Below are 19,641 nucleotides of genomic sequence, written 5' to 3' on the forward strand. Positions count from 1 at the left end.
ACCAACCTAGATGGCATATTAAAAAGCAGAGACATTACTTTGTCAACAAAGGTCTGTCTCGTCAAGGCTATGGTTTTTCCAGTGGTCATGTATGGATGTGAGAGTTGGACTATTAAAAAAACTGAGCGCTGAAGAATTGATGCCTTTGAACTGTGGTGTTGGAGAAGACTCTTGAGAGTCCCTTGGACTGCAAGGAGATCCAACCAGTCCATCCTAAAGGAGATCAGTCCTGAGTGTTCATTGGAAGGACTGATGTTGAAGCTGAAACTCCAATACTTTGGTACCTGATGCAAAGAGCTGACTCAGCTGGGAAAGATTGTTGGACATGACTGAGTGACTGAACTGAACTAAACTGAAATAGGAAGAAAAAGATTCTCAAAGCACACCAGGTAAAAAAATATATGGATAATTTATGCAATCTCTCATGTCTACTGGGGAAACAAAATGCCAAATTGTACATTAGCACCTTCAAATACAAGAAAGAAAACATTTTTTCCCATGGTTTTTAGTTGGAGGAGATCATTGTATAGAATTATTGACTGAAAGAAATTCAGTAAAAACACACCCTTTGTGACCAGTGACAGGCACTACAAGTTACACACAGTGCTTAAAATTAAGTGGGAAACACAGACAAGTAAACATTTAATTACAATCTGGGACTTACATGCTGTGATCAAGGAATACAAGAGATGGGGTGAGAAGCGGGGTATACAGAAAAGAAGGCTCTGAGGAAGTCATGACTCTGTTGGGCTCTGAAGCAATAAATAGCTTTTGGCAGATCAAAGGGAAGTGGGTAGGAGAGCGTAAACTCTAGGCTACCATACTAGGATCACACAAATCCTTACAAGTCATTTTAAAGAGTTTAGATTTTAGGAGCTATTGAGAATCTCTGAGTGAGCAATCAAGAGAGAAAGATCGGATTTTTACTTGTAAAGGGGTATTACCATTATTGAGGTGAGAAATGATGGTAATGCTAATTAGAAAACTCGTAAAGTGGTTGGAGATAAGTGGGAAAACTCTAAAGGTATTCAGGAAGAAACATCAGGAAGACTAGATGATCAACTGATATGATGGACACAAAAGAAGCAGGAATTGATCTCAGGTTTCAGATCTGGCCAGTTGGATAGATGGCAAGGGGGTGTCACTGTCATAGTTAGGGAATCATAAGAGGAAAGGCAGAGAGAGAAAGGAACATGAAGAGTCTCTTTCTGGATACTTGAACAGGAGGTGCAACCAGGGCCTCCAAATGGAGCTGAGTGTAGGGGCTGCCTAGAGAGAACAGAACAGGAATGAAACAGGACAACTCTGACAACTGAATACAAGAAGGAAGGTGTGGTCATCCAGGGTAAGCCACAGAGCAAAATCCTCCTGGAATATGAACATTTCAGGAAGAACCAGATAAATAAGAAGAAAACCCACAGCATGTGCATGGTAGGCCTTGCTCCTGCTGCTGCTAAGTCGCTTCAGTCGTGTCCGACTCTGTGTGACCCCATAGACTAGCTGCCTATTAAATATCCAATCTCCGTTTCTTCCTTCAACAAAAGACCAGATTTTCTTTGGAGAAGAAATGAGCCCACTAAAAACACATCTCTCCATGCAACTTTGAAACGAAGGGTGGCACAAACATCATTTGTGCCAATGATATATAATCAAATTCTAGTTGGGTGAGACTTCCAGGAAATTTATTATTTTTCTAAAAAAAAAAAAAAAAATAGGCTAATGATGTTTTACATTCCTCCTTCAAGGACAGCACAGAGAGGTGACACTGAGAGGTGTCGCGAGTTCCCTTACAACCACAAGAAAAAGTTACATACTAAGGATGGCAAAACAGAAAATAATCAAAGGAAGCTGGATTCTTGGTGGTCCCTTGGAGTCATCATCCTTTTATACTTTCTCTCTGCAGCTGTCCTCCAGAATCAAATTAAACCTATTTGACTAAATTGTCTGATTTCAGTTACATGCAGTAGGATACAATCCTGATCTAGCTGGGTGCCATGAAATTCTGGGAAAGAGAATACTTCACAAAGAACGTCAACTGTGTCAAATGGCTGCAAGAGGTAAATTATATCCATAATAGAAGGCAAAGTTGAGAAAGCTGAGGTCAAGGCTATTAAGAGTAACAGGATATTAGTGAGAGAGAAGGGTAGGGAAGGCCACACACCGTGCTCCGCATCGCTTTGCAAAGTTTGGGTAGAGTACCATATTTAAATTGCTTGTTTGGAATACTGAATGGATCCTTGTTACAGCCTTCGACATGCTGATACAGGAGAAGTAACATCGCTAGACGCAAAATGGAAGCAATAGTATATCACATTCTTATTCCAATGATCTTAAAATAAGGGAACCATGAAGATGACCACACCTGAATCTGAGATACACACTTCTGAAACTGGATATCCTCCCACAAAGTACCAAATATTTGTGGTACAAACATTTATCTAAAATTTTTTTTCTGAAAACATATTTTGATAGTTCATTTAAATGTGGGAATCACAAAAAATTTAGATCTCCTACTTGTGTTTCACATCATTAATATTTTAAACACTTGGAGGTCTTACAGAAAAAGATGTATTTGTAGATGTATTTTCCAAATTATTTTATAACAGCTCATAGAAATAATTCACTGGAACGTATTTTGAGAAAGGCCACAATAAAATATTTAAATGTTAACCATGCCAATAACAATAGCTTTACAAACCCTCAGATATACACTGTCATAAAGACATACTGCATACTGTTGATACATGAAGAATACTTGTCATTTAACAAATAGTTCTGTGGATTTCAAATATACTTGTGTATACAATGACTGCCTCAGGGAACAAAAAGGGTTTTTTTTTAATGTACCCATATATGCTATTAGGTTTTCAGAATCCCCTTTTCTGAAATGAAGAGATACATTATTTGGGACCATAGGAATGGAAAAAGGAAGCCCAATAATGTGTCTGGCATAGTAAATAGCACTTGCAACGAAATCTACCATTCACAGAGTGCTTGCTATTCATCAGACAGTTCTAAGCACATTATGCATATTAACTTAATCCTCTCCAAAGCTCTGTAAAGTAAGTAGAATAATATACCCACTTTACAGGTGAGGGAATTAGACTATAGAAAGGCTAAATAACTTCACCAAGGCCAGACAGCTATGCTAATTAATCACTTATTGAATGTGTAGGGAACAAAATTTATTTTAACTGGACAAATTTAATCACATCTAACTATGAAGAGTTTCCATAATGCATTCTATGGATAAGAGCCATGGGGCTAATAGCTAAGAGAACCCCTTATATGAAAAGAACACAAATTCTCCTTAGAACAGGTCATAAGAAATGTAGTTATTCACCTGGAATTGATGATCAAAATTTTAAATGAGATTGAAGAATCATAACCAACACAGTCCAGAAAGAACCTATTTCATGGGAAACCATACAGAGACCTAAGTGATCATTACTTTTTAAAAAGAGTTGACTTTATTGCTTACGAATGTCAGGAAGCCTAACCACAGAATTCTGAGGTCCTTCACGTTTTAGGCTTTGATGATTTAGACAAAAGATGAGAGAAACAGGGGAAAAGGTGACTATCGGCAGAATCTCAATCTACTGGTCACAGAACATTTCCTCCTCTCCTGTGGAATTTTGGTTCACTACTGCTTGCTTTCTTGAGGTGAACCCAAAAGAAAATATATTACAATCATATTTTCCAAGAATTTCCTTAAACACGATTCAGTAAGGTGACAACCTGTCCTACACTTCTATTTTAGAGCTTAGGAAATAATTTGGATGAGGATGACAAGTGCTGAATTATACGATCAAAATGCTCTCTATATATTCTTCTACATCAAATACAGGCTCCTAATCCATTTTCTAGTGTCAGACTGACATAAGAATCTAATAAAGGGGTAACTTAATGTGACTCAGTATAGATAAAGTACAGTATTATCTGGTGAAGAGATACAGGGTGATGGAGAATATTGAGGCAAAATATAAACCCTTTGTGGGGGTGTTTTTTCTCACTTTCTTTTTAACTTTCTCGCTTTTACTCTAAGTTTTACTCCATCATTCATTAGAGAAGATTAAAAATGTCCCCATTCAGGCATACTAAATAACCTGGTCATAAACTTTTATTTCTCTTGACAAGTGCAAAAGGTCATAAGTACTATTAAAACTTCAACGTAAATCTTGGGTTAAAAATGACATAAATGAGAATGTTACTAAAGCTACAATTTCCACTTTAGATATTAAGAGACTGATTAGAAACTGTTTTATTATACTCAGAAACCTAAATTAAACATCAGATGCACTTTACTAAAAATTCAGTTCAGTTCAGTTGCTCAGTCGTGTCCAACTCTTTGCGACCCCATGGACTGCAGCACACCAGGCCTCCCTGTCCATCACCAACTCCCAGAGCTTCCTCAAACTCATGTCCATCGAGTCAATGATGCCATCCAACCATCTCATCCTCTGTTGTCCCCTTCTCCTCCTGCCTTCAATCTTTTCCAGCATCAGGGTTTTTTCAAATGAGTCAGCTCTTCACATCAGGTGGCCAAAGTATTGGAGTTTCAGCTTCAACATCAGTCCTTCCAATGAATATTCAGGACTGATCTCCTTTGGGATTGACTGATTTGATCTTGCAGTCCAAGGGACTCTCAAGAGTCTTCTTGAACACCACAATTAAAAAGCATCAATTCTTCGGTGCTCAGCTTTCTTTATAGTTCAGCTCTCACTGAAAATGACTACTGGAAAAATCATAGCTTTGACTAGAAGGAAAAATTAGGCCCCACTTAATAATGATCTTCAAACATAAGAGCTGCTGTAATTTATAAATGGCTTTTCTGTTATCATTTACCATGCAAGATGAAAAGAAAGTCATGCTGCAGAACTTAACGTAAATTAAAGTAATAACTTGTGTTAACATATGCTGATGCATATAAAGGATACTGATGATCGGGGAGAGATAATATTTGGTTCTGAATCTCTTTTAATACAACAAATGATCTTCAGGTAATTTCAACTATAAGTCAGAAGGACAGATGAAATAATTTCCAAATGACCCTTCCAGCACAACTGCATTCTTATTAAAAACCTAGTTTGGTTTATTTTACTGTTTTCAGTCTAGAAAAGTGAAATAAGGAATCTGGAATTTCACTTGTGGATCAGCCTTCCATGAATTCACTTAGAAACATCTAGGATACATTTCACATATTACCTTTCTTGATAAAAATGGTATGGATATTAATAAAAGTTTGAGTATCTTCTCTGCTTATCTGTAAATATTCATGTGGAGGAAACCATTTTTTTCTTATTCATCCAGGCAAATGGATTTCTCTGCTCTTCTAAGCTTATCCCTAATCTATCAGTACCCACCCAACACCCCTCTCCAGCACATGGTCTCTCTCTCTGTCCCTGTCTCTGTCTCTCTCTCCTGCTCCCCTCTCTTTGAGTCCCTTTCTCTGTTACTCTGTCCATGGAATTCCAAAAGCAAGAATACAGGAGAGGGTAGCCATTTCTTCTCCAGGGGATCTTTCCAACTCAGAGATCAAACCTGGGTCTCCTGCATTGCAGGCAGATTCTTTACCTTCTGAGCCACCAGGGAAGCCCACAAGTAACCGCACTGGGCTCAAGTTCCCAAAAGGTGTTTGGAGCTCTACGGGATGAGCGGGATCTATGAACTCCAGTTCAGCACAATGTACACCAGTGCTTCTCAAACTGGAATTTGCATAGAGTTGCCTTAAAATATTGTTTAAGTATACTGTCTGATTCAGGTGGTCTGAGCAGGGCTCTGCTTTCAGCATCTTTAACTTGCTACCAGGTGATGCCAATGCTGCTGGTCCATGGATCATATTTTGAGCAGGAACCTACAGCTGCTGCTTGTAGCAGACCCAATCCTTCCCACATCCTTCCTGAGTTTGCCTCCCCTAAATGGCTGGAGCCATTACCATCCATATGGCTTTCTTTTCTTTCTTATCCATTCCTAGTTATTGCAGCACCCAGATTTCTAGGGGAAATCTTATTCTAACTTTTTCTTAAAAATCTCATCACCCACAGACGAAAGCCTAAGACTGTAACAAGTAATGTAAAGCATTACTATGCTGTAATTTTCCTTTGATTTCTCATCAAATTTGCTTCATTAAATATAAATCTATTGGACTTTGAAAAAGCTTTACATATACAGATTACTGGCAAAGTACAGGAAGGCAATTAATTCTACTTTACAGAATAATTATTTCGTGTATGTCCCCTCTATCCAGAAAGAAAAAATAAATATGATTAGGTCCTATTTTGCATATGTAAAGTTTCTTGAGAAACCCCTCAGGTACCATCAATACTAATTGTTTCCTTATCAATCAGGAAGTTTAAAGCTCTTTGTTTTTTATCAGCCAGTTACATTTATATTTATACTTATCTACAATATAAACACAGGTTGACTTACTCAGAGTGGGTCACTTTGCTGAGAGCCTATTCTAGATTTTGTTGTTGTTCAGTCTTTAAGTCATGTTCGACTCTGCAACCCATGGGCTGCAACTCACCAGGCTTCCCTGTCCTTCAACATCTCCCGAAGTTTGCTCAAACTCATGTCCATTGAGTCAGTGAAGCCATCCAACCATCTTATCCTCTGTCCTCCCCTTCTCCTGCCTTCAATCTTAGAATCTAAAAAACTCCTTTGACTTTTTGTACTAGGGGAAGTCAACTAAATTTCCTGAGTAATATCATCACACAAAAGAGCAATTAACTGTTGGAAAACCTGGAAAGAAAAACTCCCAGGGAAACAATACTGAGACTGCATTCTAAGAGCCATGGCTTCAAATCAGTGTTTAAGATCATATGAACCACTTGCTTTTACAAAGAAGTGGAAATGAGATTGCTTCTTGAAGTGGCATTCTGATGTTTCATGATATTAAACACTTCAAGTTACATGTTAGTTCACATCATTGAAACAATGGGCCAGGAATGTCAACGAATACTTGAATCACAGATGGCTCCAGAGGAGGTAAATCTTGAGCTGATTATTACAGAATGACCAGTGAAACAGGAAGAGAAGCACATTCCACAATGAGGGTACAGAGGAAAGTGTCATTTCTTGAAAATGTGATGGGCTGCAGCATACTGAGCTACTGTTAGCCAACCACAGCTAACAAAACCCAATCCAAACTTTCAATCTCATCTTCATGGTCACAGACTTAACCTTGACTTCACCATCAGCAACAGTTGCATCTCTTGTAAAATCTCAACTTCTACTCTCTCACCCTACACAGTTAAACCAAGTCTTCCATCTATAAATCTAATCTTCACTTTTCATCTCCATTCCTACATCTAACTGGCACCTTCCCCTGTCTGTAATACTGCAATAGCTTCCTAACTGACCTCCCCCAATTATTCTGCAATCCATTCTCTACTCATGTAGCAAGCAAGCATCACATGAGTGAAGTTTTAAAATATAAATCAGATCATGTCACCTCCACCATAAAGCCTTTGACTATGTGGATCACAGTGGAACAGTGGAATATTCTTAATGAGATGGGAATACTAGACCACATGGTCTGTCTCCTGAGAAACCTGTCTGCAGGACAAGAGCAACAGTTAGAACTGGACATGGAACAATGGACTGGTTCCAAATTAGGAAAGGAGTACGTCAAGGCTGTACATTGTCACCCTGTTTATTTAACTTATATGCAGAGTGCATCATGAGGAACGCTGGGCTGGAAGAAGCACAAGCTGGAATCAAGATTGCAGGGAAAAATATCAATAACCTCAGATATGCAGATGATACCACTTGAGTGGCAGGAAGTGAAGAGGAACTAAAGAGTTTCTTGGTAAAATTTAAAGAAGAGAGTGAAAAAAACTGGCTTAAAACTCAACATTCAAAAAACTAAGATCATGGCATCTGGTCCCACCACTTCATGGCAAATAGATGGGGGAAATGTGGAAACAGTGTCAGATTTCATTTTCTTGGGCTCCAAAATCAATGTGGATGGTGACTGCAGCCACGAAATGCAAGGACACTTGCTCCTTGGAAGAAAAGGTATGAAAAACTTTGACAGTGTATTAAAAAGCAGAGACATCACTTGCCGACAAAGGTCCATATATGCAAAGCCATGATATTTCCAGTACTCATGTAGGGATCTAAGATTTGGACCATATAGGCTGAGCACCAAAGAATTGATGCTTTCAAACTGTGGTATTGGAGAAGACTATTGAGAGTCTCTTGCACTGCAAGGAGTTCAAACAAGGTAATCCTAAAGGAATTAAGTCCTGAATATTCATTGGAAGGACTGATGCTAAAGCTGAAGCTCCAATACTTTGGCCACTTGATGAGAAGAGCGGATTCACTGGAAAAGACCATGATGCTGGGAAAGATTGAGGGCAAGAGGAGAAGTGGTGAGAGAGGATGAGATGGTTGGATGGCATCACTGACTCAAAGGACATGAGTTTCAGCAAACTCAAGGAGACAGTGAAGGACAGGGAAGCCTGGCATGCTGCAGTGCATGGGTTTGCCAACAGTGGGACACAACTTAGCAACTGAATGACAACAACATTGCACTGAACATATACTCCAACAACATTAACCCAGTTACAAGACCCTGCATGACCTGGCCCATATCTCTAGCTGTTTTCCCTAGTCATAGGCCATATGAGCCATCTTTCATTTTCTCAAATATACCTAACTTTATCTTTCTCATGGCCTTTAAGATGCTTTTCTTTTACTTTGCATCTTGCTAACATCCACGTGTATTTCTGCTCTTGGTTTACCATTAATCCTTCTGGCACATGTGACAATTTTGAGGAAAAAGTTATTTGTAGGGTTAGTTACTTATTTTCTGTCATCATACCCCACTCTTTCTACTATATTGTCATTTCTATGAAGGCAGAAACCATTTTCCTTTTTGTTTACCATTGAATAGCAAAAACTAAGCAGAATGCCTGGATAGAGTTATTTTGGGGAAAATATCAATTTTTTGAACAAACTATATTTTGTTATTCTTCATATTTTTATTTAATGTCTGACTTTTAATGTCCATATTATGTAACTAAGGGAAGAACTTTTGTGCCCCCAAAACATTCAATGGGGCTTTATTCTAACATGACAAAAAAAATTTTTTTTTAATTGATAATTAATGAAAGTTTTAAGTTAATTTATGTTGCATCAATTAAAATTAACTATACTAAGAATGTATAGGTATATTTTATTGAATACACTTGTCATTAATAATTTAAATAATTTAAATAATTTAAAATAAATACAAATAATTCACACGTTAGTCTGTGTATGTGAGAAAGATGTCTAACATTTAAATCATAAGTAATAGGAGGATGACAAGGAGCAGTGGTATGATGAAAAGATTTTAAGAGATAACCAGATCTACCTGGTTATTTTATTATTTTTTAAAGACAGCATTGTTGATATGAGGAGACACTGCCAAGAATTTCCCATAAATAAGTAAATACTGAATTGATTTCCTGAAAGCCTCAAGAGACTTTATATTTAAGCATCAAATGGTGTTGAAATAATCATCTTTTCAGCATATATAAACACCAGCTACTTTTTTGAGAAAATAAAAGGAATGGCTCATGAGACTGGTGACGGAATATGTAACCTTTAACCCCAAGATTACTGGATTGAAACTGGTCCAGGATGGTGTATATAGTAATATTCAGCAGATGGAAGCTGTTTTGCAGCATCCAATCTAGAGAGCTAAACTCTTCCATTTAGTCTTTATGACATAGGGATGTGTTCCAATGTAGCTAATGCCTTCCTTTTTTTTTTTTTTTTGCCATCTAAGAAAAGACTGAATATTAATTGAATAGTAAATAAGTTTCCCTAGAGAATGCATAGTGATGTTAGGATATCTAGAAGGATATCCACCCAACTTTCAGCAGTGGTTAACTCTGGGCAAATGATACTACAAGAACATGTATTTTAAAAGAGCAAGTATGTTCTCTAAAGAACATATATTAGTTCTGTTACTTAGAAATAAAAGATAATTTTTAAGTTATTTAAAAATGATCTTTATAAACTTGCTAATCATATTCTCTAACCTGAGACTGGGAGTAAAGGAAAGAAAATGTATAACATGTCCACACTCTAAGATATTTCTACAAATTTGCTAAAGATTAAATATAACAGATTTGTGAACCAAAGAAAAAACAATAAAAGTTTGCCTAAGAAATCAACTGAACACGTGCCTATAGCCTGTGATTTGTTTAACTAACAAATAGAACATCACCTGTTGGTTATTTATGAATAAATAGTACATTATCTGACAGCTACCTCCTCTAACACCCACATTCAAATGGCCAATGGGCTTTGTCCTTTTTGACTAAAATACCCATTGAAACTCAAACCTTCTCTTTATGTTCTCTGTCAATGTCATCTTTCACATGGGTTATGGAATACAGGCTTCTGCTTTTACACTTCGTACTAAATATTCTTTGGAAAGATAAACCAAAAATAAGAAAAGAAGAAAGTTTTTATCTAATTTCAAAGAAAATGAAAACTGTCTCCTCCTAATGAAAAGATGCTGTGCTTACTTATCTCAACAAACACAAAATCCACACTATATTTACTTGAAGACATAATGTTTCTATCCTCAATGCCTTACACAATTTAAACCTGATATTTGGATGCACCATTTGGTCTGATGGGCTTACTACTTACATCATTGAGATTGCATGATTTTTCTCCCTGGTTTTCTGATTTTTATTTCTCAGTTATTTAAGATGATCAAATAGCTGCAAATCCAAGTTTAAAATCTCCAAATGGGACTTTTATGGTGGTCCAATGGCTAAGATTCTGTGCTCTCAATACAGGGGCCCAAGTTCAATCCCTAGGTTGGGCACTAGATCCCACATACCATAGTGAAGATCCTGCATGCCCCAAGAGCTGGTGCTACAGAATAAATAAGTAAATAATTAATAAAATCAAATCTCCAAATAACTGCTATTAAAGACAGCTATGGACAGAATGTCTGTGTATCCCCTCTTCTCTCCACTCCACTCAAATGTGTATATTTAAATCTTAATCCCCAATATGATGATATTTGGAGGTAATTAGGGTGGAATGAATTCATAGGCATGGAGCCCCCGAGATGGTATGGGAGGCCTTATAAAGGAATAGAAACCAGAACTTTCTCATCATCAGGAAGAGAAGTCTCACCAGAACCTGAGCATGCTGGCACCCTGGCCTTCAACTTCCAAACTTCTAGAACTGTGAGAAATGTTTCTGTTTGTTCAGTAAGTACATGGTACTCAGTATTCTTAAAGCAGCCTGAACTAACTAGGAATAGCAATAACGAACAATTATATTCTATTGGTGGTAAAAACTCAAGTTGTTAGTAAACATAATCATATGACAGAACTTAGCAATATTGCTTCCCTACTTAAGTGAAAAAACATGTGAATTCAAAAAGAATAATTTAATGTTTTCCTAACTGTAAAAGTTACAAAATGAATTATTTCATTAGCCCCTACTGCTAAGTTGCTTCAGTCGTGTCTGACTCTGTGTGACCCCACAGACGGCAGCCCACCAGGCTCCCCCGTCCCTGGGAGAGGCAAGAACACTGGAGTAGGTTGCAATTTCCTTCTCCAATGCATGAAAGTGAAAAGTGAAAGTGAAGTCGCTCAGTCGTGTCCGACCCTCAGCGACCCCATGGACTGCAGCCTACCAGGCTCCTCTGTCCATGGGATTTTCCAGCAAGAGTGCTGGAGTCGGGTGCCATTGCCTTCTCCGACAATAAAAAATTATTTAAGTCAATATTATTTGCATGTCTAGCATTAACAATGCTAATTAAAGCTAAGGGTAAATCTCTCCTACCAGGAATTCAACTCAAGATGGAATTTAATATACTCCATATGCTCTGTACTTAACCAGAAATTAATTCAAGAAAATTTAATTACTGAAATATTTTATTTAAATTTTATTATATTAGCACAAAAATCTTCAAATTCAAAATGGAGTCAGTCCATTTTTGATATAAAAACATTTAGATCCCCTCTGTATAAATGATCATAGTGTCTGACCACAATACAGGGAAAGAGAAAAAAGTAGTGAAACAACAGACTGACAATTAGATTTACGATTTATTATTATGTGCCATTCACACTGTGCTACACACTTTATATGCATAAATTCATTTAATCATATGTGAATTTTGCAACAAATGTCAGTGTATTTTAGAATGTAAGTGTGCCAGAAGGTGGAAAGATATTTTATTTTATTTTTTTTTTTATTTATTTTATTTTATTTTTTTTTTTTGGTTTTAATTTTATTTTATTTTTAAACTTTACATAATTGTATTAGTTTTGCCAAACATCAAAATGAATCCACCACAGGTATACATGTGTTCCCCATCCTGAACCCTCCTCCCTCCTCCCTCCCCATACCATCCCTCTGGGTCGTCCCAGTGCACCAGCCCCAAGCATCCAGTATCGTGCATCGAACCTGGACTGGCAACTCGTTTCTTACATGATATTTTACATGTTACAATGTCATTCTCCCAAATCTTCCCACCCTCTCCCTCTCCCACAGAGTCCATAAGACTGTTCTATACATCAGTGTCTCTTTTGCTGTCTCATACACAGGGTTATTGTTACCATCTTTCTAAATTCCATATATATGCGTTAGAATACTGTATTTATGTTTTTCCTTCTGGCTTACTTCACTCTGTATAATAGGCTCCAGTTTCATCCACCTCATTAGAACTGATTCAAATGTATTCTTTTTAATGGCTGAGTAATACTCCATTGTGTATATGTACCACAGCTTTCTTATCCATTCATCTGCTGATGGACATCTAGGTTGCTTCCATGTCTTGGCTATTATAAACAGTGCTGCGATGAATATTTTAAAATCACTAAACTAAATGAGTTTTTAACATTTTTCCTTTGAATACTGAAAATAAAAATCATATATATTTATATGTATATAAGTTTTACAATCTGATCAAAGAATGGAACTGCAAAGTTGCTTAAAAATACAGATTAAGTAGAGGAAACAAGAAATATTTTCAAAGATGCAATATAGAACTAGCTCAATTTCAAAGATAAGTCTTTCAGGGAACAAAACATGTGTGTGTGCACATATATATTCAATGAATAACTAGTGTCTAACCATAACAGGGGTTAGCTTGACTGGATGCATAATCAATCATCAATTAATCAGTCAGTATTGTCAATTTGATGGCATATTCTGATTTTATCTGCTTATCTGAACCATTTCACCTAAAGGGGTAATCCTTCCATCTTCCATGCTCAGATTTTAGAAACATATTTTAACAATAAAATATGGTTTACCGTTTAACGCCTGGCTCTTAGCATACATGGTCAGTACACTTTCTCATGTTATCCAAATGAGGAAAATCAGATAAATCAAATCTTAAATCACTTTTAAGAAGCATTGTTTAATAACAATATCGATGAAAGATCACAATATATTGACAGTAGTGGGAAAATATTACTTTAAAATATAAACATTCTACCTCAAGGTAATTACTATTAAAAAGCATCCTAGTTAATAAAATCTGGAAAGACTTACTCTCTGATTAATTGTACAAAATTATTTTTTTCTGTAAAGACAGTTCTGTGTTTTGCTGCTAAGACAGCCAGCAGATGACCGCCTAGCCTGAAGGGATTTCTCTTCCTCAGGAGAAAACAGTTTACATAGGAAACAAACAGTCATATGCTGACTATGCACTGCTTAGCAGATGACATAGACATGTTCTGCAATCGAAAGCATGAGGGTCAAGGTTCAAATTAACTTTCCCTAAAATTCAATGCAATTACCCAAGATTGAATTACATATTAATATAAGTTGGGTCAAAAAACTGTGCTATCAATTTACGCCAGGCATAAGTTGAACTAAATTTAATAACTTGGTATTTAATAATTTGGTAATGTTGGGCATTAAAGAACATTTTCTAAACATTCAGTAGACTATCAAATAAAGCTAGTTCAAAACAAACAAGAAATACTACTTGCAAGACTGTTTTAAAAAGTTCAGTTCAAAACTGAATTAGATGAACAGTGAGTTATAAGTCTTAGAGAATTAGAGAAATATATTTTAAATTTACAAATCATGGAGCAGGCAGGTACGCAGGTGCGCAGGGGGATGTCGGCAGGAGCCCGGGGCCCAGCCCCCGAGGGGCCCAGGCGCCCCCGGGGAAGGCCCAGCTGCCCGCCGCCCCCGCGCGCAGCCATGGATTTAAAAAAAAAAAAAAATTTACAAATTAAAGTCCTCGTCAAGATATATCATTCTTGGCTTGTAAAGAAAAATAATTTAAAAATGTATCTGTAATTAAAAATGATTTTACCTTTAGAGATAAGCTTTCAAAGATGGATGGAAACTCTAGGTGTATGGACTACCATATATTTCTTAGCATTCCAATTCTTAGAATTTATAATTGTGCAAGATAAATTTAATTGCATCAAAATTGATTTTTCAAGAACAAGAATACAACTTTTACCACATAGCAAATATCATCACCTAAAGATTGGTCAGTGCTTTTCACTGGGTCCAACTTTGTTATATGTGCATGTTCGGAAGCTCAGTTGTATCCAACTCTTTGGGACCCTATGGACTGCAGCCCGCCAGGCTCCTCTGTCCATGGGATTTCCCAGGCAAGAATACAGGAGTGGGTTGGCATTTCCTCCTCCAAGGGATCTATCTTCCCAACCCAGGATCTAACTTCTCAACCCAGGGATCCAACCCACATCTCCTGTGTCTCTTGTATTGGCAGGTAGATTCTTTACCACTGTGCCACCTGGGAGACCAAACTTGAATATAATTGGATTTAAATGAAAACAAAAATAATCCTAAAAATAACCAATAAATACAATCCTCTTGGTGCATTATTTAAATTTAAATAAATATTAAAAACATGAAAGACAAGAATATTATTATTTCTATACAAAAATAAAAGTTTGAAATGACATTCCATACCATTTTTCGCCATTGTTTGAGAGACTGACAATTGTTAGGAACCAAGTAATCCAGTTGTTACAGCTGTAAAACTTGGTTCAAAGGCAAATAAAACACAGATAAATGTTTTTAAAGACATTACCAACAACTGTGCTATGAAACCAGTGTTGTCTCAAGACACTTTTGTTAATGCTATTACTTTGGGCTTTAGAATCACTAAGAAATTAGATGCAATCTTTTGTCTTCCTGTGTTTGAGCCTTTGGGAGAAAGAAGAATAGCTCTTATTGAACATCTAAACTAAGAAAATATAAAAAAATAATAATACTTTCCCGGAAATAATAAACACAAGCTATAATAATACTTTATAGATTTAACCTACAGCAAATATGACCCATGTTTCCCTGTCTACCCTCCTGTCTGGTATTTATGTAACATACAAAAGGCTAGTTTTGATTTTACAATGCAAACATATGTTAAAATGGTGAATGAGCTGTAACCATTGGCTAAAATAGATAACTGAAATATATGTGAATTAAATTACTACACATCTATTTGTAGTATACTGAACCATGATTTTTTAAAAAAAATTAACTACAGAGAAGTTAATGTTTCCCATATAACTTACATGTCCAAACAACACAATTTATCTAAACAAAAGCATCCTTTTAATTTTTTCAATTTAACTAGTATAAAAATTATTGGAAGCAAACACTACTTAAGCTTTTTCAAATAATTATTATCACTAATATGGATCCTTATTATTGTACTACCCTCATTAATACCAAACTATATTTGGTAAATGTATAATATCTATATACTTTCCTCTTCCGAACTGTATGAATTGTTAATGAATGATATCTTAAAGTATTTTCTAGAGTAGTTTCATTAAATTTTATTCAGTAAATTATAATAATTTTTTTCCTCTGGAGCTTGAAAACATTTTGGAATGTGTCAGGACTATCCCACTAAGATTTGTGAACTATGCATTAAGGGACTGTGTATTAGAGTATTTCACTGGTAAAAGTTATATAATGATCTTCTGTCTGGTTTCAATTTCATAATCGTATATTTGTTGACTGAGACTGCAAGAACTTTTCCCATAATGGACTCTCAAGTTGTGGAATGTCTACGTTAGGAAAAGAACTTAACTGGAAACTAAAAGTACCTTTTAAAATAACTGTACAAAAGACAGATTAAAACAGACAGGTCTCTAAATCCCAATGCATTAAGGATATCTTGATCATCTGAGGTAAAACTAGAGGTGTTTTGAAAAGGAAGATATAGAGGGTGAGCGTTTAGACACTCAATTCAAGTCTATCAACTTTTAAAAAACTTCTGACAATGACAAGAATGCAAGGAGAGTAGATAATAACACAGAAACATGACATGCTCTTTGATATTTCTGTTGCTACATATTTCTTATAAACAATTCCAGAGAAGTTACAATCACTGATTTCCCTCCTGGTCTTTAGTTCCTTAGGTACTACATACAAGAGTTGGCCTAGGTTATCTAGGCTGACATCATCTTTCTTGATTTAAATTTGCTCTCAAATATTAACTTATACTTATCTTCACAGAAAATAATTATTCTTAAACATAATGGTGTCAAGAGTTAGAAAAGTGTTAATGTAAGTTTAAAAGATGTCTTTGGCAAAACATATGTCTTCTTATAAATAAGTTGAACCTTTACATTCTTTTGCTTGTGCTACATTTAAAGTTGAGTTTAAAAAATAGACATACAAAGAAAAAGAAAACATTCTGTTGTGATTCCAGCTTTTCTACATATCACTGATTTAGCTCTAAGATCTATCTTGAGAATCAAAGCAATAAAAGAAAGTACAGTAAGTTAATTATCAGTTAACTTCAAATAGAGAAATATAAAGTTGGGTTTCAAGTAAATGTTTTAAAAATGTGAATGTCTAGTTTCGACATAGTTTTAAATGATTCAATGTTTTTTTATTCTATCTAATTAAGTTTTATGCTCATATAAGATATCTTTGGCTTTCTGTCTCAAGTATTCAGTATTACATGGCTCTGTGAGTGTGAATCAAATCATCTAGGTTTTTTGGAAATGATTCCACATTAATAATATGATTGAGTTGTAATAATCTGTAAATCCCTTTCTATGTTTATAATTTCATAATTATCTGTGATTCTATATAGTCATTTCTAGTTGAATGTTGGATGTAATGCTAAAGATTATGAAAATTGATTACATAACTAGAATTTTGAACGTGAAAGAAAGTGAAAGTGAAAGTTACTCAGTCATGTCCGACTCTTTGTAACCCCACCACGGTATTCTCCTGGACAGAACACTGGAATGAGTAGCCTTTGCCTTCTCCAGGGGATGTTTCCAACCCAGGGATTGAACCCAGGTCTCCTGCATTGCTGATGGATTCTTTACCAGCTAAGCCACAATGGAAGCCCATTATATTAAAATATCAATCACCTTATAAAATATTATATATAAAAATAGACATAGTTACATATATAGTTTCATATATAGTTATAGATAGTCAAATTTAAAGTGAATTAGATCTAATTTCATTTGTCTCTCTAATCCATATACAATTCTCAATTTCTGTCATATATACATATGCTCAGCAGGATTCTTTCAAGGGAATGAAATTTTCTGACTCTTGAATCCTTATTGAAAATAAGAAAAGCCTGTTTCTAATTCAAATACAATACATTACACATCTAGACTCTAGGTATAACAACTGAATCATTAGTTAACCAAATCCTTTTTGAGATAATTTCAAACGAGTGGCCTTTTTTATCTGTATAAATATACTGAACCATCAGCCACCCAAGGATTCCCATCACATGTTTTCCTCTCAGAGTGCACTACAGTGTAGCAAAGATGATAAAGTATGAGGCAAATATATACATTTCTCTAGATTTAGCTTTACCCAAAGTATAATATAGTTCTGACAACTGGAAACAGTTTAAAACCATAACTTCCACTACCAGTCGAAAGTATTTCTCCTAATGAAGACAAACGAAAAATATCTTACAGTATTCTTCTTACATCCTCTACTCTATATATTTAAAAGGAACAAAGGAGGGGAATAAATCAGTTTCAGTGAGCATCTTCAACAGAAAACAGTTCCAAAAGGTAAAACACAACACAAGGACATTTGCTCAATACTATAAAAAACCTAAAGGAGAAAAGAATTTGAAAAAGAATAGATATATGTATACTTGAATCGCTTTGCTGTACACCTGAAACTAACACAAAACTGTAAGTCAACTCATAGTCCATTATAAAATAAAAATGTTCTTAAATTTCAAAAAAAAATAGGTAAAACAGTTCACAACTATGTATGAATCCCAATTTAGCTGGAATAACCAGCTAGGATGAGAAATTCAGAAAATTCAAATAAATAGTGGATGATATACACATATAAAGCTACAGATCTTCCTCAGGTAAAGCCTGTGATGAACAAGGTAAACGATCCCACGCTGCCATCCCTCCACCAACTCACAGGCCATGTGCTCCCCAACACTAAAAGCCCATTTTACTTACTGGCTACCTCCAGCGATGCATTGTGACTCACAGCCTCTCCGAGGTAATTCCTTGCTACACAGACGTAGACCCCTTCATCAGGCCTACTTTTTCGTCCGTGCACTATACGTAAGAAAAATAAAGATCCACTTGGCAGCAACATTCGGTGTGAGCGAGGGTCATCTTTGTCTGTCTCCACTCTCTCCCCACCTTTGTACCATTCGATGGTGGGTGTGGGGCGACCTTCAGCTTTGCAGTTCAAAGTTGCAGGTTCTCCTTTTGAGACAATTAGATCTGACGGGTGTTCAACAATACGAGGTGGAAAATCTTCCTGACGAAGACGGGAGCCTGCAGAAGAATTGACAAAATAGCTTCATATCATCAACTTGAAAACAATTAAAAGTCTTATTTCAAAAGCCCAGGCATTAGCACTACCATCCAATAAACACTGCACAGTATTGACCTACTCTTCCTAACCTTCCTAACTAATCCTTCTGGTGTCTACTAGACACCTTCTGGTGTCTACTAATCCTTCTGGTGTCTACTTTAACCATACTTTCTAATTCCTGAATCCTTTTGACTCTCCACTTAGAAAGTGCTCTTGCTAAATCTCTGTCTGTACAAATCCCGTCTACTCTCCAAATCCCCTGTTTCAGAAGCCATCACCCTGTCTGTTTGTACCATGTACGTGCCTGTTTTTGCAGAGGAATGTGTTAGAGAATTGTTGACTGTTACAAATAATGGCATGGCTTCCTGGAATCTCCTCCTCAATGCAACATCAATCAACACTTTAGTAAAACATATGCTATATATTAATGAACATTTATGTTGAAATATGCAAGATGGAACTTTATATAGACTTTCATATCTTTCTAAATAATAAATACATGTACATAAATATATTAATACATATATATATATATACACACACATAAGGATTGCTCAGCCATGTCCAACTCTCTGTAACCCTATGGACTGTAGCCTGCCAGGCTCCTCTGTCCATGGAATTTTTCAGGCAAGAATACTGGAGCAGATTGCCATTTCCTACTCCAGGGAATCTTTCCAACCCAAGGATCAAACTCTCTTGTAATGCAGACAGATTCTTTAACATTAGTGTCACCTGGGAAGCCCCATACATACACACACACACACACACACACACACACACACATATACAACACACACATATGTTATATATACATATTTATATATACACGCATAT

At 36.0% G+C, this 19,641-nt stretch overlaps 1 protein-coding gene across 6 annotated transcripts in view; it reads right to left on the reverse strand.

Moving 5' to 3' along the window:
- ROBO1 (roundabout guidance receptor 1) overlaps positions 1-19,641 on the reverse strand; it is a 1,292,670-nt gene that overhangs the window by 357,629 nt on the left and 915,400 nt on the right. For all 6 annotated transcript variants that reach the window (XM_070790446.1, XM_070790260.1, XM_070790403.1 and 3 more), the window contains one exon: positions 18,441-18,767. In XM_070790446.1, coding sequence (XP_070646547.1) covers positions 18,441-18,767 — 327 coding nt within the window. The remainder of the gene's footprint in view (positions 1-18,440; positions 18,768-19,641) is intronic.

Source organism: Bos indicus, chromosome 1 (assembly GCF_029378745.1).
Source record: "Bos indicus isolate NIAB-ARS_2022 breed Sahiwal x Tharparkar chromosome 1, NIAB-ARS_B.indTharparkar_mat_pri_1.0, whole genome shotgun sequence".
NCBI lineage: Eukaryota > Metazoa > Chordata > Mammalia > Artiodactyla > Bovidae > Bos > Bos indicus.